A 22,493-nucleotide genomic window follows, 5' to 3' on the forward strand; every position below is an offset into this window, starting at 1 on the left:
GTGCCATTGGCCTTCTTGGCCACAAGGGCAGAGTGCTGGCTCATGGTCACCCTGCTGTCCCCCAGGACCCACAGGTCCCTTTCCCCTACGCTGCTCTCCAACAGGTCAGTCCCTAACCTATACTGGTATGTGGGGTCGTTCTTGCCCAGATACAAGTCCCTACGCTTGCCCTTGTTGTATTTCATTCAAGTTCTCCCCACCCAACTCTCCGCCTGTCCAGGTGTCGCTGGGTGGCAGCACAGCCTTCAGGCATGTCAGCCACTCCTCCCAGTTCTGTGGCATCAGCAAGCCTGCTCACAGTGCGCTTTACTGCCTCATCCAAGACACTGATGAGTATGTTGAATAGTACGGGTCCCAGTACTGACCCTTGAGGGACTCCACAAGATACAGGCCTCCAACTTGACTCACTCTGTTCCACTGACCACAACTCTCTGGCTTGTTTCCTTCAGCTGGTTCAAGTCCACGTCACTACTCAGTTGTCAAGACCACGCTTCCTCAGTTTAGCATTTAGTATTTATCATGAGTATTGTAGTGCCTTATTAGCTCACTCTGCGTGTATATCTGTGATAAATACAGGAGCACTTTGGTCTTACATGGTCTTTCGTGGACTCCTTATTTTACCGTAGAGTTTCTGAGTTCTGTTAGGCCTGGGCTTTGGCCTTGCAAGTAGCAACAAGCCTGGCTGAAGCTGCCCTGCTGGCGCCCAGCCACCTCCATCCTGGCTTCAGGATGCGTCTCTTAGCTCCACGTTCCATCTTGCCAGGCTCTCACTGAATGCACACTTTGCTTTGTTTTATTTTCTGCCCCTGCCGACAGGCACGGCTTAGGCAAAACACTTGAGTATTTTGTCTTGAAGTATTTACTTCCTCAGAAGCCTCCAGCCTGGCACCCAGTCAGATTCCCAAAATAAGCCAGTAAGGACTTAAGTAAACTGCTTGCAGGTGTTGCCCAGCTGCTTCATTGTGAAGAGCCCTTGAACTTTGCACAGGCCCTTCAAGCCAGAAAAGGATGGCCAGGACCTGCCCTGCTGCCTACTCATCCTGATGGGCTGCTCCTGCCCCCAGGCTGGGATGGGGCTGCCCAGCCCTCCTCCTCCAGCTGCCTGCTGCTGCCTTTTTTCCACTCACAGTTGGCACTCTGAGATCATCTTTAACACTGCTGTTTATGAGATACTTGGCCATCTCCCCCACCGCAGACAATGGAAGAGGAAAATGAAGCAATTGGCAGCAGCCAGCCAAATGGCTCCCTCCAGAAGTTGTCTGAAGCAGAGGAAGGGGGCCCACGGAGAGACCTGGGGAGTCCTGTCCCCATCCAGATCAAGGGGCCTGGCAAGAAGGCAGTTTCATCCCCTGACTGAGCAAAAGCCAGATAACCAGGTTAGAACCTGGTTATAGATAACCAGGTTATCTCCACCATGTGTAGATGATGGAGAGAGAGTTTAACACCAGGTTTCTGCTGTCTGTAATATGCATACATCTGGACACAGACCTATGCTCCACCAGCAATGTGCTGGTAGCCCTACTTACCCCCAGGCTTTGCTCCCACAAGCCAACCCTGTCCCCCACTACCACTAACAGCAGAGCAATTTAAATCCAGGCCACAGGCAGAGCTGTCAGCTGCTGCAGCTGGGCTGGAAATCTGCTCCTGCTGGTGTTCGCCATAGGGAATTAGGCCCAGGGAACAGCACTGGGAGGTCAGTCTCCAAATCCAGTGTTTAAAGGGAGCTTTTTTTACACTCATTTTCACACATGCCTATTTGTGTGCCTTCATGCCATTGCAGAGCTCACCTGGCTGCATTTCCACATGCAAATAATTGATATACGTGTTTTCTGTGCTTGTGTATGCACGTGCATACATACACACTGATGGGAGGAGAGGCGTTGCATTAAGCTGACTGCATCTATGTTTGAAGCAGATTTGATAATGACCCTAAATATGGACACAAGTGTTTCTTCTGCTGCTAACTGACCTAATGGATTTCATATTTGTAACTAGGCAGTGGTTAGTATTGTGAGTTTCTTTCTGTTTGCTGCAATAGAAAAACAGGAAATACTGGGATACTGGATATAAGGAAAAGATCTTTAACAGTGAGGGTGGGAAGGCACTGGAACAGGTTGCCCAGAGATGTGGTCCCTGGAGACTTTCAAGGTGAGGCTGGATCAGGCCCTGGGCAACCTGATGTAGCTGTGGTGCCCCTGTTCATTGAAGGGGACTTGGACTAGATGGCCTTTAAAGGTCTCTTCCAACTCTAAGGATTCTGTGATTCTATAACAAATACCATATTTGCACATGGAAACTGCCATGAAATAGTCCCCCAGGCAATTGCCAGTAGTGGGTTACTAATAGACTGGAGCAGTTGCACTCTAATTTATGATGGCACATTCTGGGGCAGTAATCCATAGTGACTATACACACAACTTGTGTGCATACACAACAAAGTGCTATATATGCATATTAATTTATTTTAATAGCAACAGTATTCTGGATCCTCAATCAAAAAGCATAGTGTTTGTTGTCAGAAATGAAAGCATGTATTTGCAGAAGGGGAGAAAAAGACCCAGAACAATAACTGAGACAACAGATTAGTGCTTTAGGGGAACACATCTGTCATCTCCAGGTATGCATCTTGCTGCTGTACAGACCTCTTCCTATTCAAAAGTGCATCCCTGCAGTGTGCGTTCATGCTCCACTTTATCTATTTGTCCGTTTGTGCCCTCCTCCCCTCTTTCCTCTTGCTGTTCCTTTTCCCCCTCACTTCCTTCCCCCTGTGATGCCACCCAGCCGCTCCGCTACACTTAGCACATGAGAAATCTGGGAGCGGATGCCTCAGCTCTTCAATGAGATCAACAGGCACAGTGGGGAAAATGGCCACTGAAAAATAATAAAAAATGGGCATTTTACAGCCCTTGAACTGGGACTATTCTGGAGCACTAAATGGTCTTAATAAGTAAATAAAATGCAAGCTATTTATTAGAGAAGTCAGAATGGCACCTTTGTATCTGTTTCTGTCTCATGAGGAAAAAGATATAATTAGGTAGATTTTTTTTTAATTAAAAACCCACTTAATTTGGAATCACTCCAGCCTGCTGAATAAGTGTGTATCTAAGTGAACTTATAAATACATTTTCTGTACCAGATAGAAAAAAACCTTGGAGGGAGCCTCCCTGGTTCATTGTATGGGCGCACATTGGGACAGCTTTAAAAACATTTTAGTGCAGTTGATGGACCATGACCTCTTAGTATCAGTCAAATGCAGATTTATTTTCTAGGAGATATGCTATTTGAAGTTTGTTTGAGCCAAGTTAGAGAAGTCTGCCATAGAATTTTTTCAGGATCAGTCCAAGGTACTCTCCAGCTCATGCCAAGCGACACAGGAAAATAACCACTATTGTATGCTCTGTGGCTTCATTGTCTAGTCTTAAGATGGAGGAAAAAGGCAAGGCATGCCAACTGCTTGCCAGTGTGATGGAAAAACTGAGTTTATACAGCTCAAGAGCAACTAAATAAGTATGCTGTAGTCACAAACTATGATGAGATGGACAAGGAGCTTGATGTCACTGACAGCTGCCCAAGTGTCAGCCTACAGGGGACTTAACAGGTCTTCTGCTACCTTTCCATGCAATCAGACCTCAGAAGGACACAATCATTCTAGGCACTTTCTATTATCCTCATTTCTCTCAGGAAAGCTGTCAGCAGCCAGTGTTGGTTGTTTTTGTTTTTTTTTTGTTGCTGTTTTTTTTTTAATAGCACTCAAAGCACAGTAATTTGTTCATATTGTAGAGCATTTTATTAATGTTGCAGCAGTGGTAGCGATCCAGGTATTTGGAATGGTGCAATAGAAATACAAATTTGAAAGAGAGAAGGACATTGTGGAATCAGGAGATAAACTCTTGCCCAGTTACCAATGTACTAATTTTGGAGGGGAAAAATGTGCCTTCAGTTTAAGTCAAGGGACATTTCGGGGACAGAGAGGTGGAAATCACTTTCTAGTGAATTGTTTCATTTGCAAAGGGCACTATCACCTGGTCTTAAGTCCCCATTCCAGCTTGGTTTCCTGCTCCTGCATCTGCTTCATTACCCCTTTTCCTCATTGAAGAGATGGGTATTTTGTGCTCTGCTGAACTGGTAAAGGACAAGACACGACTCATCACGACTGAGCAGATTTTGCCTCTTCTTCTCATTGCTCAGCTTTGCTGTGAAGGAGTGTTATACCAAGAGCTGTTGACATTAAATCTGAACACTTTTTGCTGACCATTGCACAGTGCATGGGTGACTGAAGCAAACTCGTAACCACGGATTTCAAGAGTAAGCTTTAGGGAAACCCCTCCTTTGATCAAGAAAGGTGACTGCACATTCTGCATCCAATTCAAGCATGTTGAAGGAGATTTACCAAGATAGCACTGAGGAGCCACATTTTCAAGTGTATAGCACCTATGGATCAAATGAGATTTTTCTCCTAGATCTCAGCTCCCAGGGGTGCATCTGAGCAAATAACACAAATGCTTTCAGTAGCGCAGGCAATCCCTCTTTCGTGATTTAACCTTCCATTTTAACAACACATATTTATTGTCCAAAAAACACCAAAGAGGGAAGACTGCCTGAACAGCCTTGACTCATGGCTGGAAAAATGTGCAAAAGGCTTAGAAACTAACAAACAAGGGGGAAAAAGGAACCTCCCACCTCTGCTTTGAACAAGGTGGCAGCATCATGAACAAGACACCATCCAGGAAGAAGGAGCTCTCCAGGAGCTGTGCATGGACATCCTGGGATCACTGGACGTCTCTGTGAGAGGGATGTGTTTCACTAAATGTCAGGGATTGGAAGGGAACTTGAAAGATCATCCAGTCCAATCCCCCTGCCTTAGCAGGAACACCTAGATTAGGTCACACACGAATGTGTCCTGGTGGGTTCTGAATGTCTCCAGAGAGGGAGACCCCACAACCTCTCTGGGCAGCCCGTTCTGCTGTTCTGTTACATTCACCATAAAGAAGATTTTTCTCTATTATTAATGTATTCATTTTTGATCAGATGCGGTGGAGTCTCCTTAACATCTCTGACATGTGCCCCCAGTAGACAGCAGAGCTCTCTGGAGAGGATGTCGGGGCAGCAGATGGGGGCCTCAGTGCCTCCCGGCATGGAGTCCCCAGTCACTAAGACAACGCCGGGCAACGGTGCCCAGCAGCTGCTCCCTGGCAGGGGCTCTCCATCACCTGCTGAGGTGATTCCCTGCATCAGCATGGAACAGGAACCCCAGAGCCGATTGCATCACACAAGCGCACTGTGTTTGAGGGCCTGCAGGGTTGCCCTGGGGACCTGTCTGGCCCCCAGCCCGGGGCGTGTCATTCATTCTCTGTGAGGTGACACTGCAGTGTGGTGTCACAGTGGCTGCGTCATCCACCCTTGTGGAGCGGTGGGAGCGGTGGCTCAGTCCGCTTGTGGGACCCGCAGGAAGTGGAACCAGAGAGAGCTTTGTGTCTATCTGGAGGCATCCTGCTATCATGGAGAGGCTGAGAGCCCTTCGAGGTGAGTCCCTCCACCTCTCTGGACACCACGACGCTGCCCGAGCACACGTGTGCCTCCAGTGTCTGTTTAGGACGTGCCAGCAGCGCTGTCCTTGCTCTGCCGAGTGCAGCTGCTCACCGTGGTTTCCCCAGCACCCCAGCAAGGGGAAAGCTCCCTCCCCTGTCCCCGCCAACCACACGCAGCCTTGCGCTGTGGAGCTGGAGGAGCGTTCCTCCCACAGCTGGCCGGGTGCTCGGCCCTGGCTCCAAGCAACACCTGCAGCAGCTGCTCTGCTCTTTCCTTCCAGGTCTCTTTGCTTGTGTGGGCTGCGTGCCCAGGCGTACGCGTCGCAGGGAGAGAAGCAGGGTGTCAAGCCCTGTCCCTACCTGCGCCGCGACCTTACTGCTTCAGCGCCTGCAAGATCAGGAGGTGAGTTGGGGACATCCAACCAGCAACCCTTGCCCTCCTGGCCCAGGGCCACGGTGCCGTGGGTGCCAGGCCCGGCAGCACATCCACAGAGCGATGGGTGGCAGCGGGCAAAACGAGCGTGACTGATCCTTGTCCCCAGGGCGACCGAGCGCAGGCGTACTGTGAGCTGGAGAGCGCCCTGTGCCAAGACAGCAGCCGCCCGCCGTGCGGAGTGGTGAACCGGCTGCTGGCAGAGGTGTCCCGGGACCTGACGGCAGCCCAGGTGAGGGCTCACTCCCAAAGGCAAAGGGAACCAACCGCCTGCCCACGCTGGTGTTCTGCTGGTGGATGGTGGGGGCTTAGCTCTTCCAAGGGCCTCAGGCAGTCTCCTGGGCCGCGTGTCACCAGTGTCTCTCTTCCAGGGCGTGACCAGCAATGTCAAGACAGCTGCCAGCAATGTCCTGGTGGCTCTGGCTCGGACGCACTTCACCTTGGTGATGGCTGAGCTCCAGAGCCACCTGAAGGCCGCGGGGGACATGTCCAAGGAGTTTGTGCTCAACACCCTGAGCAAACTCTTCAGCACCTATGGTAGAGTACCCTCAACCTCCTGACATCTATAACAACCGGGAAAGGGGTCTCTGCCCTCTGAGTGTGATCTGCACTGAGCTGGGGGCTGCAGGGCTGCTGTCCACCTACCTTGCTGCCGGGGCTCTGACTGTGGCCCTCTCCTTCCTCTTTGCAGCTCCACAGTGCATCCCCTTTGTGTGGCTGATGCTGGCAGGCCTGCGCAGTGTGGTGGGCCAGGTGAAGAGTGGCCAGATCCTGCGCATCGCTTGTGCTGGTGAGTGCCGGCCCCAGAGCAGCCCTGCTGCAGACTCTCACAGACTCCGTTTTCTCACTCTCTTAAAAAAAATAATAATAATAATTTATTTTTTTAATTATTTTGTTTTTTCAGTTTTGAAACAGTGGCTGGATGGAGTCAAGACTTACTTGTCCTCAGGAATGCAATGCCCCTGGCCTGCCATGGAGAAAGAGCAGATCTGTGAAAACCTTCACGAGCTGCTCTTCTCTGTGGTGTGGAACTGGCAAGACTGCCAGGAGGAACAGGTGAGCACTGCTGCATTCCCAGCCCAGGATGGCAGCAGGGGCACCCATGTCGGCAGCTCTGTCTGTGCCCAGTGGGCTGAGAGCTGAGGGGTGATGAGAGGGAGTGGGCTGGCTCTGCAAAGGGCCCTGAAGTGGCTCTGTGCCAGGGAGCAGCTGCATGTCACAGCACTGTGGCAGGAAGAGCTGGGGATGAGGGTATGGGGAAAAGCTGCCTGCCCTCCAGAGCGAGCCCATCTCCTGCTGGGCGTGGGGGTGTGGGGAAGGGGAAGGGAAAGGGGAAGGGGAAAGCCCTCTGTGTAGGAAGGGCAGACCTTCAGTCTTTGATACCGGGCCTCTGCCATCCTCTCCAGGACAAACAGGCCGTCCTTGGGGCTGTGGCTGCCATGTTGGAGGTTCTCCTGCAAGAGGAGCGGCACCAAGAGCAGGTCTGGGAGCAGCTCCTCTGGCTCGTTCACCCGTGTCAGGAGATCCAAGACATTTGCAGGGTGGCCAAGGTGAGTTGTTGTGCAGGGCTCAGGGTAGACGTGGGGCCCGTGCAAATGCCACGAGGGGCCAGGGAGGAGGTGGGGAGCCCTTGGAGAAAGAAGGAATGGGTGTTCAAGGGAGCTCTGAGGCTTCCTGAGCTCTTCAGTCAGAGAAGGAACAACCCAGACAGGAGCCAGGAGGGAACCAAGAATCACTGGGGCTCATCTCTTGGGGATGGGAAGTTTCACCACCACTGTGGGGCTCTGAGTGCCTGAGGAGCTCTATGCTAACAACTGGGGGGACCACATCCAGTTGCATCTGATGGGGGAGAAGTGGGCTGCTGGGTGGGAAATGCCTGCAAATGATGCCCAAACACGGCTCGATTGAGAGCAGAGAGACTCCCTTGGTGCCGCTGGGAGGTGGGGGATAAACAAGAACGCCTGTGCAGGAGCTTCTCCCTGCAGAGAAACAATTGGGAAACAGTTTCTCCACTCCCAAGTGGCTAGATGTGGCTTCATCCCTTTCTTCCTCTCCTGCTCTCTTGCAGAGCCTCACTATCTTCCTGGAGGCCTTAGGGGGCATTGAGTCTGTAATCCCAGGGGACAAGTTTCTGGACGTCACCAGTGCCGTGTTTTACCAGGTAAGGGGAGCCTATCCTTGCGCCCACAGCAGTTTCCCTCTTGGCTAAGTCTCAGGAGGACTGCAAAGCTCTGACCCCTGAATAAGGCGGCTCAGCCTTAGCTCCTGCATGCTCAAGGCAGGTCCAGAGCCATGCATGTACTCTCGGGGATGCTGTGGGGAGGGCTGGGTTTTGTCTGCCTGCCCTCTTCCCGAGAGTGCCCAGGGAGACGAGAGCGGGCAGCACAGTGTCTTTTCCGTCCTCAGTGCTGATGTGATTGTATCAAATGGACCTTGTTCCCACAGCTCTATGACGACAGCAAGCAGCACAGCGAGGCTGGTCGTGCACAGCTGACCCACTGCATCATGCTGCAGGGTAAGGAGAGGAGCTTTGGCCATGCTTGGCGCTGCCCTGGCCAAAACCTCTCTCACAAACTTCAGGAATGGGCGTGAGGTTCTTGCTAACATAGCGTGGGATTTCCTCCCTGCAGCCCGGATCTGCCCAGAGGAAACCATCCTGTTTCTGCAGTCGCAGCTGGGCGATGACTGGGAGCCTGGATGCGTGGCAGCCCTGGGTCTGCTGGGTGCTCTGGCTCGCTCTGATGGTCAGTACCACGGGTTGATCAGTACCACGCCTTGGGACTGCCAGGGCTCCCTTCTGCCATCTGTGTTGTGGCTCCGCTCATGCTTCTGTGCATCTCTTGCAGAGCCCGTGATGACGGAGATGCTGCCCCAGGTCGTCGAGGCTGTGCAGCGTCTGTGCAGCGACCCCAGCATCCGGGTGAGCTGGTTGGGGAAAAGAAAGCGCTGTCGGGGTGGTGATGCTGCTGCCAGCACGGGCAGGGCTGGGGTGACTAGAGAGGTGCTGGGGCATTGGTCACACGGTCATGATGGCTCCTGTGGGGAGAGCAGGCAGAGTGGAGCAGGCAGGTCCCTGTGCTGTGCATGGAAAGCGCACAGCCTGGTGTTAAGGCCAGGCCCTCATCTCAGTAGCTAAAGCCTCTCCAGTGCTCTTGCTGTCTCTGCTCATGCCCAAAGGGCTGCCCCGATGAGCAGGTGGCTTCCCTTTGCCTTCTGACCAGGAAAATCACACCCATAATTGACCCCTTGCAGGTGAGGACGGCTATTCTGTATTTCATCAAGGATCTGCTCAGTTCGAACACCCGGAGCTGCTCAGCCTGGGATGTGGTGGGGCACATCTTCAGGGAGTTCAGCCGCGCCACAGGAAGAAGGGTAAGGGCAGTGGGCAGCATCTTCCTTTGGAAGACCCGTGCTGCTCAGAGGCTGCTATACAGAAGCACCGCTGAGGCCACACCTGAGCCTCCTGAGAGGCTCCTGAGAACTGAGCATAACCAGTGTTTCAACACCACTGTTGTGCAGGCAGCCGGAGACCTTTCTGCCCGGGAAGCCCAGGAAGAAGGAGCTCTCCAGGAGCTGTGCATGGACATCCTGGGATCACTGGACGTCTCTGTGAGAGGGATGTCCAAAGTAAGTCACGCTCTGCCCTGCTGCTGCTCCCTGCCTTTCCCTCACGTGTTCCTCGTCCCATTCCAGGACCCCAGGTCTCTCCTCCAATGTGCTCTGAAGCACACAGGACTCAGGGAAATTCACAGAGTCCTCTTCATCTCTGAGCAGAGGCAGGAATGCTGACCTGCTCAACTGCCTCGTTCCCTACAGCTCCTGTGGCCGCGGCTGCTGTTGTTTGTGGTGCCAGCGCAGTACACAGGCATGCTGATCCCAGTCTCCCGCTGTGTCTGTGCCCTGGCTGAGAGAGAGGAGCTGACAGGACGGCCGATAGAACATCTGGATCCCCATTTTGTCAGCTCCATGTTTCAAGGTAGGAGCAAAAACTCCCTCAGTGAGCTCTGCTGACCTGTGGTAGCACCCAGAAGGGACAGCGGAGGTGTGCGTGGCTGGGCACACAGTGTCTTGGAGTCTTACTCAGCACTTTTTTTCTCTTTGCAGGCCCACTGCTGACGCCCCAGACACTGCTGGCACGACTGCTGGTGAGTAGATGCTCCAGAGGCCGGTGCCACAAGCACCCAGGAGGAAGCAGCATGGCCATGGGCAAAGCTGTTGGCTGCTCCTTGCCTGCCAGAGCAGAGCTGAGCTGCTTCCATCCTGGGGGAAAGCCGTTGCTCTTGCTGCAGAAGTGACCCTGCTTTGTGTTGCTCTCACTCAGGTGGTGGCAGGCAGCCCTGTTGCAGGCAGCAAACTCCAAGCTGCTGCCTTACTGCTGATGAAAAACCTCCACAGCAGGTTCCACAGGGCTGTGGGGGCCATGTGGGCTACTGAGATCCCCCTGCTGCTGCAGTGTCTTGAAGGTAAAGCACTGGAGGGGAAGAAGAGGCAGAGGCAGGGAAGGGAAGGGGGGGAGTGAAAATGCAGCTCTGTAGCATGGCAGAGGGGAAGCACTGCCTGCAGGCCAGTTCTTGCTCTGCTGCTGTTCCCATTCCTGGGAGTCAGCACTGAGGCCCAGGGACCTATCCCACCAGAGATCTGCCCGTTCCAGGACGTGGATGGGCCCTTCATGTCCCCTCAGACAGCAGCCTTGGAGCACTTAGTTCCGTGTTCCTGTGGAGGCAGTGTTTGTGGGGAGGGACAGGTCATTGTGGAGGGGGTGCAGGTCCCAGCTTGGTAGTGTCAAGTGCCCAGGCCAAGCCAGGTTTGCAGCAGCTCTTCTTCTGTGCCTTGATCCTAAGTAAGGGTCTTTGTCTTCCTATTGCTGTGCAGGGAAAGATGAGAGCTTCCCGGACACTGCCGAGTTTGAGCGCCGTCTGCTAAAGGTACAGCATTGCCGGGAGGCGCGGTGCAGAGAAGTGCTTGCCTGCCCCAAGTAGCCCCGCTCCCACGTGAGCCACTGTGGGGCAGGAACAGCCTCTCAAGCGCTGCTGCGGAGCGGCCGCACGCCTTTGTGGCGCTGCCTCTTCTGCTCTGTCCCAAGCCCAGAGGGGTCTTAGGAGAAGAGGGTGGGTGGCTTTAATGGAGGGAACACTGGGGGAGCTGGGAGAGGGACTGTTCTTCCAGGCACCTCTCCCCAGAGGGCTGCAGCAACTTGGGAGCGAGGGAAGAGGCAAAGGGCAAGGGAACATTGTCTTCTCCTGTTCTCCAACAGTTCCTGAAGGCGTCGCTGGACACAATAGAGGAGAAGGCATGGATCGAGGCCCTGAGCTGTGAGCTGAGCCAGCGGCTGAGCAGCTCTGCCAGCAGCTCTGCAGAAAAGGTGAGTTCCCCCCGGCTCTACCCAGCGGTGCAGCTGCAGGTGTCCAGCTGGGGCTGGGGCTGCGGCTGGTGCTCTGCCCACGCGGGTGCAGATGCTGCTTCCCCAGTCTATGCCCCCCAGAGGGCCTTTCCCTGCAATCTGCCCGGGGATGGCTAAAGCTCGGCCCCGCAGCTGCTCTCAGCAACCGCCAGGGAGCTTGGCTCCTTCCCACCTGGCCCTCCACCAGCAGGTTAAGCTGCTGCCACATCTCAGCTTCTTCCCCTGCAGTCATTCCTGTACAAGGCTCTGGGCACGGTGCTGGGATCCTGTCAGGGAGTCCTCCACGTGCAGGAGAAGCTGCTACAGCACCTGGAGGAGGCAAATGCAGAGGAGCCACGTGAGGCCCAGGTGAGCTGTCCTCTCCTCCAGCTCCTGTGAGCATCCCTGCTCTGGCCCTGGGGCAGAGGCCTTCTCCTGGCCCTGCTCCGGGCCTTTCAACCTCTGCACTGCTGCCATTTTGCTCAGGAGCAGACCTGCAGATTCAGGCCTGTGCCAACGGCCCCTTGTTCTTTTGTGCAGGGAATCATCTCTCTTCTCAGCCATGCTGCTGAGAACAACTTCCACACAGTCCTGGCCACGCTCACCATGTTTGCGTCCAGGCTGTGCAAAGGCCGCAATGCCAGGATTTCCAGGCGCAAGAAGGTAAAGCGTTACGGGTTTCCATCTTGGCATTCTTCTGCCTTATTTTCCCTGCAGCTCCTGCCTTGGGAGTCCAGGTGCATCGCGGGGCACTGGGGGCCGTTAGCGAGTGTCTCAAGGCATTTCTTCCCACACAGATGGAGCTGGACAGCACGAGAGCTCATGCCACACGCAGCGCTCTCATGCTTGCCCACGGCAGCGTGGCACTGCGTGCCTCCAAGGAACAGCTGCTCGCCCACCTGGAGGGAGACATCGTGGGCAACGTCCTGATGCTCTACAGCTGCAGCTGCCGGGTGAGAGCTCAAAGCGTGCCAGGGTGTCAGAGCGCCCCTCTGCAGCCTCTCCACATGGGGGGATGCTGAGATGGGCCTTTCCTTTCCAAAGGTCCCTCGGGGAACTGTTTGTGCCCAGATAAAGATCCAAGCCCTTCCCTTAGCGTTGTCCCCACGTGTGTCCCTTGCAGCCCTTGTCCCTTCCCGCAGTTCAAAGAATGTTCTTCTCTCTTGCTCCTCAGGACTTGCAGAACAACCTCGCGCTGGTGCAGAGCATCACCGACTGCAGCTCTGCCTACCAAGCTGTGGGTGATTCTGCAAGCTTTAACCCCTCCTTGAAGAGCAAGCTGCTGGAGATCCTGATGGTGAGTGCCTGGAGACGGGGCTGTCTGCAGAGGAGTTCTGGGCTGCGCCACAAGGCTCGCTTCCCTGGAGGCATGCAGGTGTCCAGCAGTTACACGTCTCCAGCTGGTGGGGACCTTGGGTGCTGGCAGGCAGTGGCTGGGCAGCGGGCTGGGTGCACCAGCTGCTGCATCCTGCAGTGCTTCCACAGGAAAGTGATGGGGCTGGTGTGTGGCAGTTGTGCCTGTCTGGGGGCCGGGTGGAACAGCTCTTGTGTGCCCCTTGCCCACTTTGACACTGTCTCTCTGGGACTTGCAGGACCTGATGAAGAAGTATTACTCGGGCATGCCTGTCTCCCCAGTGCCTCTCAAGGTGGTTCTGGCCCTGGAGCAGTTGAGGTAAGGGCTGAGGTAGCAAGTCAGGATGGTGATCCCCATTTTGGGTAGCTCCTGAGGGCCTGGAGGGGCCAGGGGGGGAGGAACCACATCTACAGCAGGAGAGACGGCTGGTCTGTTGTGCCCAGCAAAGCTGAGGTTCTGGGCAGGGAGAAAGGCCCTGGTGCTCCTGTGCCCTGGCAGGGAAGAGAGGGAGAGCTGGGGTCTCCTTCCCTCCAGAGCAGGAGGTGGTTCACTGCTGCCGGGGAGGAGGTGGGCGCTGCTGGAACTGAAGGCAGTGCTCAGCAGCATGAGCTGGGTGGGGGTATTGGCTTTGTAGCTGTCAATTAGGAGAAACTCAGATGTTGTCTGAACCAGTCTGGAGAGGTAAATACCCTTTCTGATTTCTCTTCCTGTTTTCCTCCTCTCAGCAAGCTGAAGCCCTCTTCTGAAAGCAAGGACCTGCGTGAGATGTTGGTCCTGTGCTGCAAGAACATCGTGACACACCCTTCAGCAGAGATGATGCTGAAGATCAGGAAGTCACAGCAAGCAGCACAGTACCTGCAGGTAACCTGCCGTAACTTTCCCGGCCACCTCTCGGTCAGAACCCTACCTCAGCACACACAACCTCTGCTCTGGCAGCAGCCGTGATGCTACACGTCACTCCCCTCTTCTGCTTTCAGCTTCAGCAAACATCACTGAGAGCTCTGGGCCGGCTCATGGTGGTCCTGCTGGAGACAGAGCCCAGCGGTGGCTTCTTCCAGAACATAGTCCATGTGAGTATTCGTGGGGCAAGGGAGAAAGCATGGTGCCTGTCAATAGCGGGGGCAGAGATCTGGGGACTGAGAGGAGGATCAGAGGGGGAGAAATCTCCTGCTGACGTGCCAGCTCACTGCGAGCTGAAATGGGCAGAGAAATGGGCCCTGCAGGGGGAAAGCAGGAGCCAGCCCCTGGAGGCCACAGCCGAGGAAAAGCTCCTGGGTTAGGAGGCAGGCGTGTCTGCAGAGAGCGGGGCGGCAGTGCCGGTGGTCAGTGAGGCAGGAGGCCACATGGAGCAACAGGGCAGGCCTTAAGGGAAAGTGCTGGGAAAGGGGGGACAGGGAGAGGGGTGGCAGGAAGGGAAAGCAAAGACATCCTCAGTGAGACAGATGCTCTACTCCAGGTCCTGCAGAAATCCATGGTATCGAGCAACGTGTGGGAGCGCAAGAGGGCCCTGCAGACCTGCTCCCAGCTGCTGGCTGTTTGTGAAGAGCTTCAAGTGAGTAAAGAGCCCCACCGCGTGCTCCCTGCTCCCTCCCCAGTGCCCCAGAGCTTGAAGGCGAGCTCTGCCCAGCTGTGCATGCTGTGTCATGGCGTGGGGAAGGCACAGATGGGAGAAGCTGGAGAGAGCTGGGGCCGTCTACAGCTTTGTTCCTGCCTCTCACCCCTGCAGAGAAGAGATGCCTGTGAGCACTTTGGCTCCTTGGTGGGATTGCTGGCGCCTCTGACTTGTGACCCCATGCCCGCATCCCGCCAGCTGGCTGTCACCTGTCTGAGCTCCCTTCTGCGAATCCAAGGTGAGTGGAGCAGGCACGCTCCAGCCCTCTGCCCTCCTCTGTAGCACTACCAGAGCCCCACGGGCTGGGCCCTGTTTACAGGAGGGAGAGGCACCGTGCACAGCTCTCTTCTTGTCCCCACCCTGTCCTCTGTCTTTCCCCCGTGGAATGCAGTTTCATTTCCAGAAGCATGACTTCCCTTTTCTCCCTGTGCTCTTTCCAGCCAAAGCGACCAACACAGACATCGAGACGGGTGACATCAGGAGCCTGTGCGAGGGGCTGCATGCCTGCAGCATCGCCTCTCAGCTTCAGACCACATCCAAAATGGCCATGGTATGTGGACCCAAGAAGGGGTGGTGTGATCTCTGTGTGTAGGCTTCTGCACGACCCTGTGCTGCTCCCAGCCTCTGACACTGTTTCCAAAATGAGCTGTTACCCTGAGTGCTCTTTTCCCAGTGCAAGTAGCAGGAGGCTCTGAGCTACGTCTGGCCTTCAGGCACCCAGTGCAAGGAGCTGACTCCATGATGTGCGTTTGTGTGTGTGTGTGTGCACTTGCATGCATGTGACTGTGGCTGCTGGGAGGTAGGCTTTGCATGTAAGCAAACACCATGGGTGCAGAAGTTGAGAGAAGGCTCAACCGCCTTCCGTATAAACAGCAGGGTACAGACAGCTGCAGCAGAGCAGTGATGAGATCTCTCCCGCTTCTCATTTCTCTGCAGATCGTGTGCAGGAACTTCCCCTTAGAACGCACCGTTGACTTCATGACTGCCATCAAGGAGACGATCCGGAAAGCCAACGGAGTGCGTGTGCGTGCTGCTGGGAAGTGGATGACCACCTTCCTGCAGATGCACGGGAAGGACATCAGTTGGAACGTAAGAGACTTTCCTTCACGTGTCTTGGACTTTTGCTGGCTGTTGCACTATGACTTGTGCCGTTTGCCCCTTGTGCTCAGGGCATGGAGACCAGGGTAGCTGGCATGAAATTCAGGCTTAGGACTTGGCAGCATGTCAAGGGAGCAGGCACTGCTCATGCGCTGAATGTCCGTGGTTGGGCCCTGCAGAGTGCAGGATGCAGCAAGTCATTCTTTCTCCCCTTCTTCTCTCAGGTGCCTCCGATCCTCTACATCCTGCGCAGCATCACATCGTTTGCGCAGCAGAGCACGTTCCTGCCCTTCCTGTGCCAGGCGGTGGTCATCCTCACCCGCTGTCACACTGAGGCCGTGATGAGCAACTTCTCCCGGCCGCTTGGGCCAACGGACAGGTACTGGCACTCCCGCCTTTGCTGTTGCTGCAGAGGGATGTAGGGAGGAGGCAGCTTTTCTTTTTTGTGAATAGTCTCAAGTTGCGACTCTACTTTTTCTAGTGAGACATGGAGGAGAATAAGAGAATTTTGTCTTCAGCGATGGAGCCAATAGCAAAAAGAAGAAAGGATAAGAAAGGAAGGGAGGAGAGGAAAGGAGCAGGGAAGGAAAAAGGGAATGAAAAGGGAAATTTGAAAGGAGAAAAGGAGAAAAGAAGAGAAGAGAACGAGAAAAGAGAAGATGAGCTTAAAAATTGTATTATTTATTATAAATAAATAAATATATATATATATAAAAATAGTACCTTTTTTTTTTTTAAACCAAGTCTTTATTTCAATAGCTGCTGTCTCTTCTCCATACCAGTTACAGAATCACAGTCACCAAATGTCAGGGATTGGAAGAAACCTCAAAAGCTCATGTAATCTAATCCCCCTGCTGGGAACACCTAGATTAGGTCACACACGAATGTGTCCAGGCAGGTTCTGAATGTCTCCAGAGAGGGAGACCCCACAACCTCTCTGGGCAGCCCGTTCCACTGTTCTGTTACCACCACCATGAAGTTTTTCTTCTAGCATTCATGTGGAACCTCTCATGTTCCAGCTTGTACCCATTGCCCTTATCCTGTCACTGGATGTCACTGAGAAAAGCCTGGCTCCATCCTCCTGACAGACATCACAGAATCACAGAATCACAGAATTGTAGGGGTTGGAAGGGACCTCCAGAGATCATCGAGTCCAACCCCCCTGCCAAAGCAGGTTCCCTACACCAGGTAGCACAGGTAGGCATCCAGGCAGGTCTTGAACGTCTCCAGAGAAGGAGACTCCACCACCTCCCTGGGCAGCCTGTTCCAGTGCTCCGTCACCCTCACTGTAAAGAAGTTCTTGCGCATGTTTGTGCGGAACTTCCTATGCTCCAGTTTCTGGCCGTTTCCCCTTGTCCTGTCTCCACTCACCACTGAAAAGAGTCTGGCCTTGCCATTCTGCCCCCCACACCTTAGATATTTATAGACCTGGATCAGGTCTCCTCTCAGTCTCCTTTTCTCAAGGCTGAACAGACCCAGTTCACTCAGCCTTTCCTCATAGGGGAGATGCTCCAGGCCCTTCACCATCTTCGTGGCCCTCTGCTGGACTCTTTCCAAGAGATCCCTGTCTTTTTTGTACTGGGGAGCCCAGAACTGGACGCAGTACTCCAGATGAGGTCTTACCAGGGCAGAGTAGAGGGGGAGGATCACCTCCTTTGACCTGCTGGCCACGCTCTTTTTAATGCACCCCAGTAAGCCATTGGCCTTTTTGGCCACAAGGGCACACTGCTGGCTCATGGCCAACCTGTCGTCCACCAGGACACCCAGGTCACTTTCCGCAGAGCTCCCCTCCAGCAGGTCATCCCCCAACCTGTACTGGTGCATGGAATTATTCCTCCCCAGATGCAAGACTCTACACTTGCTTTTGTTAAACCTCATCCGGTTTCTTTCTGCCCAGCTCTCCAGCCTATCCAGGTCTTGCTGAATGGCAGCACAGCCTTCAGGCGTGTCAGCCAATCCTCCCAACTTTGTATCATCGGCAAACTTGCTGAGGGTGGCCACTATCCCCTCATCAAGGTCATTGATGAAGATGTTGAACAAGACCGGACCTAGCACAGACCCCTGAGGAACACCGCTAGTTACAGGCCTCCAACCGGACTCTGCACCACCAACAACGACCCTCTGTGCTCTGCCAGTCAGCCAGTTCTCAACCCAACATCCTTTACATATTTATAAGCGTTCATTAGGTCACCTCTCAGTCTCCTCCAAGCCAAAGCTTCCTCAGACTTTCCTCGTAAGGGAGATGCTCTGGTCCCTTCATCATCTTTGTGGCTCTGTGCTGGACTCTCTCAAGCAGTTCCCTGTCCTTCTTGAACAGAGGGGCCCAGAACTGGACACAATACTCCAGATGCGGTCTCACCAGGGCAGAGTAGAGAAGCAGGATAACCTCTTTTGACCTCCTAACCATGCCCCTTCTAGTATGTCCCAGGGTGCCATTGGCCTTCTTGGCCACAAGGGCAGAGTGCTGGCTCATGGTCACCCTGCTGTCCCCCAGGACCCACAGGTCCCTTTCCCCTACGCTGCTCTCCAACAGGTCAGTCCCTAACCTATACTGGTATGTGGGGTCGTTCTTGCCCAGATACAAGTCCCTACGCTTGCCCTTGTTGTATTTCATTCAAGTTCTCCCCACCCAACTCTCCGCCTGTCCAGGTGTCGCTGGGTGGCAGCACAGCCTTCAGGCATGTCAGCCACTCCTCCCAGTTCTGTGGCATCAGCAAGCCTGCTCACAGTGCGCTTTACTGCCTCATCCAAGACACTGATGAGTATGTTGAATAGTACGGGTCCCAGTACTGACCCTTGAGGGACTCCACAAGATACAGGCCTCCAACTTGACTCACTCTGTTCCACTGACCACAACTCTCTGGCTTGTTTCCTTCAGCTGGTTCAAGTCCACGTCACTACTCAGTTGTCAAGACCACGCTTCCTCAGTTTAGCATTTAGTATTTATCATGAGTATTGTAGTGCCTTATTAGCTCACTCTGCGTGTATATCTGTGATAAATACAGGAGCACTTTGGTCTTACATGGTCTTTCGTGGACTCCTTATTTTACCGTAGAGTTTCTGAGTTCTGTTAGGCCTGGGCTTTGGCCTTGCAAGTAGCAACAAGCCTGGCTGAAGCTGCCCTGCTGGCGCCCAGCCACCTCCATCCTGGCTTCAGGATGCGTCTCTTAGCTCCACGTTCCATCTTGCCAGGCTCTCACTGAATGCACACTTTGCTTTGTTTTATTTTCTGCCCCTGCCGACAGGCACGGCTTAGGCAAAACACTTGAGTATTTTGTCTTGAAGTATTTACTTCCTCAGAAGCCTCCAGCCTGGCACCCAGTCAGATTCCCAAAATAAGCCAGTAAGGACTTAAGTAAACTGCTTGCAGGTGTTGCCCAGCTGCTTCATTGTGAAGAGCCCTTGAACTTTGCACAGGCCCTTCAAGCCAGAAAAGGATGGCCAGGACCTGCCCTGCTGCCTACTCATCCTGATGGGCTGCTCCTGCCCCCAGGCTGGGATGGGGCTGCCCAGCCCTCCTCCTCCAGCTGCCTGCTGCTGCCTTTTTTCCACTCACAGTTGGCACTCTGAGATCATCTTTAACACTGCTGTTTATGAGATACTTGGCCATCTCCCCCACCGCAGACAATGGAAGAGGAAAATGAAGCAATTGGCAGCAGCCAGCCAAATGGCTCCCTCCAGAAGTTGTCTGAAGCAGAGGAAGGGGGCCCACGGAGAGACCTGGGGAGTCCTGTCCCCATCCAGATCAAGGGGCCTGGCAAGAAGGCAGTTTCATCCCCTGACTGAGCAAAAGCCAGATAACCAGGTTAGAACCTGGTTATAGATAACCAGGTTATCTCCACCATGTGTAGATGATGGAGAGAGAGTTTAACACCAGGTTTCTGCTGTCTGTAATATGCATACATCTGGACACAGACCTATGCTCCACCAGCAATGTGCTGGTAGCCCTACTTACCCCCAGGCTTTGCTCCCACAAGCCAACCCTGTCCCCCACTACCACTAACAGCAGAGCAATTTAAATCCAGGCCACAGGCAGAGCTGTCAGCTGCTGCAGCTGGGCTGGAAATCTGCTCCTGCTGGTGTTCGCCATAGGGAATTAGGCCCAGGGAACAGCACTGGGAGGTCAGTCTCCAAATCCAGTGTTTAAAGGGAGCTTTTTTTACACTCATTTTCACACATGCCTATTTGTGTGCCTTCATGCCATTGCAGAGCTCACCTGGCTGCATTTCCACATGCAAATAATTGATATACGTGTTTTCTGTGCTTGTGTATGCACGTGCATACATACACACTGATGGGAGGAGAGGCGTTGCATTAAGCTGACTGCATCTATGTTTGAAGCAGATTTGATAATGACCCTAAATATGGACACAAGTGTTTCTTCTGCTGCTAACTGACCTAATGGATTTCATATTTGTAACTAGGCAGTGGTTAGTATTGTGAGTTTCTTTCTGTTTGCTGCAATAGAAAAACAGGAAATACTGGGATACTGGATATAAGGAAAAGATCTTTAACAGTGAGGGTGGGAAGGCACTGGAACAGGTTGCCCAGAGATGTGGTCCCTGGAGACTTTCAAGGTGAGGCTGGATCAGGCCCTGGGCAACCTGATGTAGCTGTGGTGCCCCTGTTCATTGAAGGGGACTTGGACTAGATGGCCTTTAAAGGTCTCTTCCAACTCTAAGGATTCTGTGATTCTATAACAAATACCATATTTGCACATGGAAACTGCCATGAAATAGTCCCCCAGGCAATTGCCAGTAGTGGGTTACTAATAGACTGGAGCAGTTGCACTCTAATTTATGATGGCACATTCTGGGGCAGTAATCCATAGTGACTATACACACAACTTGTGTGCATACACAACAAAGTGCTATATATGCATATTAATTTATTTTAATAGCAACAGTATTCTGGATCCTCAATCAAAAAGCATAGTGTTTGTTGTCAGAAATGAAAGCATGTATTTGCAGAAGGGGAGAAAAAGACCCAGAACAATAACTGAGACAACAGATTAGTGCTTTAGGGGAACACATCTGTCATCTCCAGGTATGCATCTTGCTGCTGTACAGACCTCTTCCTATTCAAAAGTGCATCCCTGCAGTGTGCGTTCATGCTCCACTTTATCTATTTGTCCGTTTGTGCCCTCCTCCCCTCTTTCCTCTTGCTGTTCCTTTTCCCCCTCACTTCCTTCCCCCTGTGATGCCACCCAGCCGCTCCGCTACACTTAGCACATGAGAAATCTGGGAGCGGATGCCTCAGCTCTTCAATGAGATCAACAGGCACAGTGGGGAAAATGGCCACTGAAAAATAATAAAAAATGGGCATTTTACAGCCCTTGAACTGGGACTATTCTGGAGCACTAAATGGTCTTAATAAGTAAATAAAATGCAAGCTATTTATTAGAGAAGTCAGAATGGCACCTTTGTATCTGTTTCTGTCTCATGAGGAAAAAGATATAATTAGGTAGATTTTTTTTTAATTAAAAACCCACTTAATTTGGAATCACTCCAGCCTGCTGAATAAGTGTGTATCTAAGTGAACTTATAAATACATTTTCTGTACCAGATAGAAAAAAACCTTGGAGGGAGCCTCCCTGGTTCATTGTATGGGCGCACATTGGGACAGCTTTAAAAACATTTTAGTGCAGTTGATGGACCATGACCTCTTAGTATCAGTCAAATGCAGATTTATTTTCTAGGAGATATGCTATTTGAAGTTTGTTTGAGCCAAGTTAGAGAAGTCTGCCATAGAATTTTTTCAGGATCAGTCCAAGGTACTCTCCAGCTCATGCCAAGCGACACAGGAAAATAACCACTATTGTATGCTCTGTGGCTTCATTGTCTAGTCTTAAGATGGAGGAAAAAGGCAAGGCATGCCAACTGCTTGCCAGTGTGATGGAAAAACTGAGTTTATACAGCTCAAGAGCAACTAAATAAGTATGCTGTAGTCACAAACTATGATGAGATGGACAAGGAACTTGATGTCACTGACAGCTGCCCAAGTGTCAGCCTACAGGGGACTTAACAGGTCTTCTGCTACCTTTCCATGCAATCAGACCTCAGAAGGACACAATCATTCTAGGCACTTTCTATTATCCTCATTTCTCTCAGGAAAGCTGTCAGCAGCCAGTGTTGGTTGTTTTTGTTTTTTTTTTGTTGCTGTTTTTTTTTAATAGCACTCAAAGCACAGTAATTTGTTCATATTGTAGAGCATTTTATTAATGTTGCAGCAGTGGTAGCGATCCAGGTATTTGGAATGGTGCAATAAAAATACAAATTTGAAAGAGAGAAGGACATTGTGGAATCAGGAGATAAACTCTTGCCCAGTTACCAATGTACTAATTTTGGAGGGGAAAAATGTGCCTTCAGTTTAAGTCAAGGGACATTTCGGGGACAGAGAGGTGGAAATCACTTTCTAGTGAATTGTTTCATTTGCAAAGGGCACTATCACCTGGTCTTAAGTCCCCATTCCAGCTTGGTTTCCTGCTCCTGCATCTGCTTCATTACCCCTTTTCCTCATTGAAGAGATGGGTATTTTGTGCTCTGCTGAACTGGTAAAGGACAAGACACGACTCATCACGACTGAGCAGATTTTGCCTCTTCTTCTCATTGCTCAGCTTTGCTGTGAAGGAGTGTTATACCAAGAGCTGTTGACATTAAATCTGAACACTTTTTGCTGACCATTGCACAGTGCATGGGTGACTGAAGCAAACTCGTAACCACGGATTTCAAGAGTAAGCTTTAGGGAAACCCCTCCTTTGATCAAGAAAGGTGACTGCACATTCTGCATCCAATTCAAGCATGTTGAAGGAGATTTACCAAGATAGCACTGAGGAGCCACATTTTCAAGTGTATAGCACCTATGGATCAAATGAGATTTTTCTCCTAGATCTCAGCTCCCAGGGGTGCATCTGAGCAAATAACACAAATGCTTTCAGTAGCGCAGGCAATCCCTCTTTCGTGATTTAACCTTCCATTTTAACAACACATATTTATTGTCCAAAAAACACCAAAGAGGGAAGACTGCCTGAACAGCCTTGACTCATGGCTGGAAAAATGTGCAAAAGGCTTAGAAACTAACAAACAAGG

The 22,493-nt window shown here is 52.4% G+C and overlaps 1 protein-coding gene across 1 annotated transcript; it reads left to right on the forward strand.

Moving 5' to 3' along the window:
* The first annotated feature begins 5,095 nt into the window (after positions 1-5,095).
* On the forward strand, positions 5,096-15,938 carry LOC125697190 (maestro heat-like repeat-containing protein family member 2B). Its single transcript, XM_048954070.1, has 32 exons — positions 5,096-5,171; positions 5,449-5,523; positions 5,810-5,931; positions 6,071-6,193; positions 6,333-6,498; positions 6,653-6,751; positions 6,866-7,017; positions 7,368-7,511; positions 8,030-8,122; positions 8,407-8,476; positions 8,592-8,705; positions 8,808-8,881; positions 9,214-9,333; positions 9,481-9,588; positions 9,778-9,937; positions 10,066-10,106; positions 10,283-10,424; positions 10,834-10,886; positions 11,216-11,323; positions 11,591-11,710; positions 11,882-12,004; positions 12,139-12,294; positions 12,516-12,638; positions 12,934-13,013; positions 13,421-13,556; positions 13,673-13,765; positions 14,152-14,247; positions 14,422-14,545; positions 14,748-14,857; positions 15,244-15,396; positions 15,630-15,784; positions 15,887-15,938. The coding sequence occupies exons 1-32, from the start codon at positions 5,096-5,098 to the stop codon at positions 15,936-15,938; spliced, it is 3,561 nt and encodes a 1,186-aa protein (XP_048810027.1).
* The last annotated feature ends 6,555 nt before the right edge of the window (positions 15,939-22,493 follow it).

This window comes from Lagopus muta, chromosome 1 (assembly GCF_023343835.1).
Source record: "Lagopus muta isolate bLagMut1 chromosome 1, bLagMut1 primary, whole genome shotgun sequence".
In the NCBI taxonomy this organism is placed as follows: Eukaryota; Metazoa; Chordata; class Aves; order Galliformes; family Phasianidae; genus Lagopus; species Lagopus muta.

Bases quoted from the DNA above. Each gene is read 5' to 3' on its own strand.
- LOC125697190 (XM_048954070.1), top strand. From the start codon at position 5,096: ATGTCGGGGCAGCAGATGGGGGCCTCAGTGCCTCCCGGCATGGAGTCC. The intron at 7,018-7,367 runs GTGAGCACTGCT...CATCCTCTCCAG, and splicing joins AAGACTGCCAGGAGGAACAG to GACAAACAGGCCGTCCTTGG. The intron at 9,589-9,777 runs GTAAGTCACGCT...CGTTCCCTACAG, and splicing joins CTGTGAGAGGGATGTCCAAA to CTCCTGTGGCCGCGGCTGCT.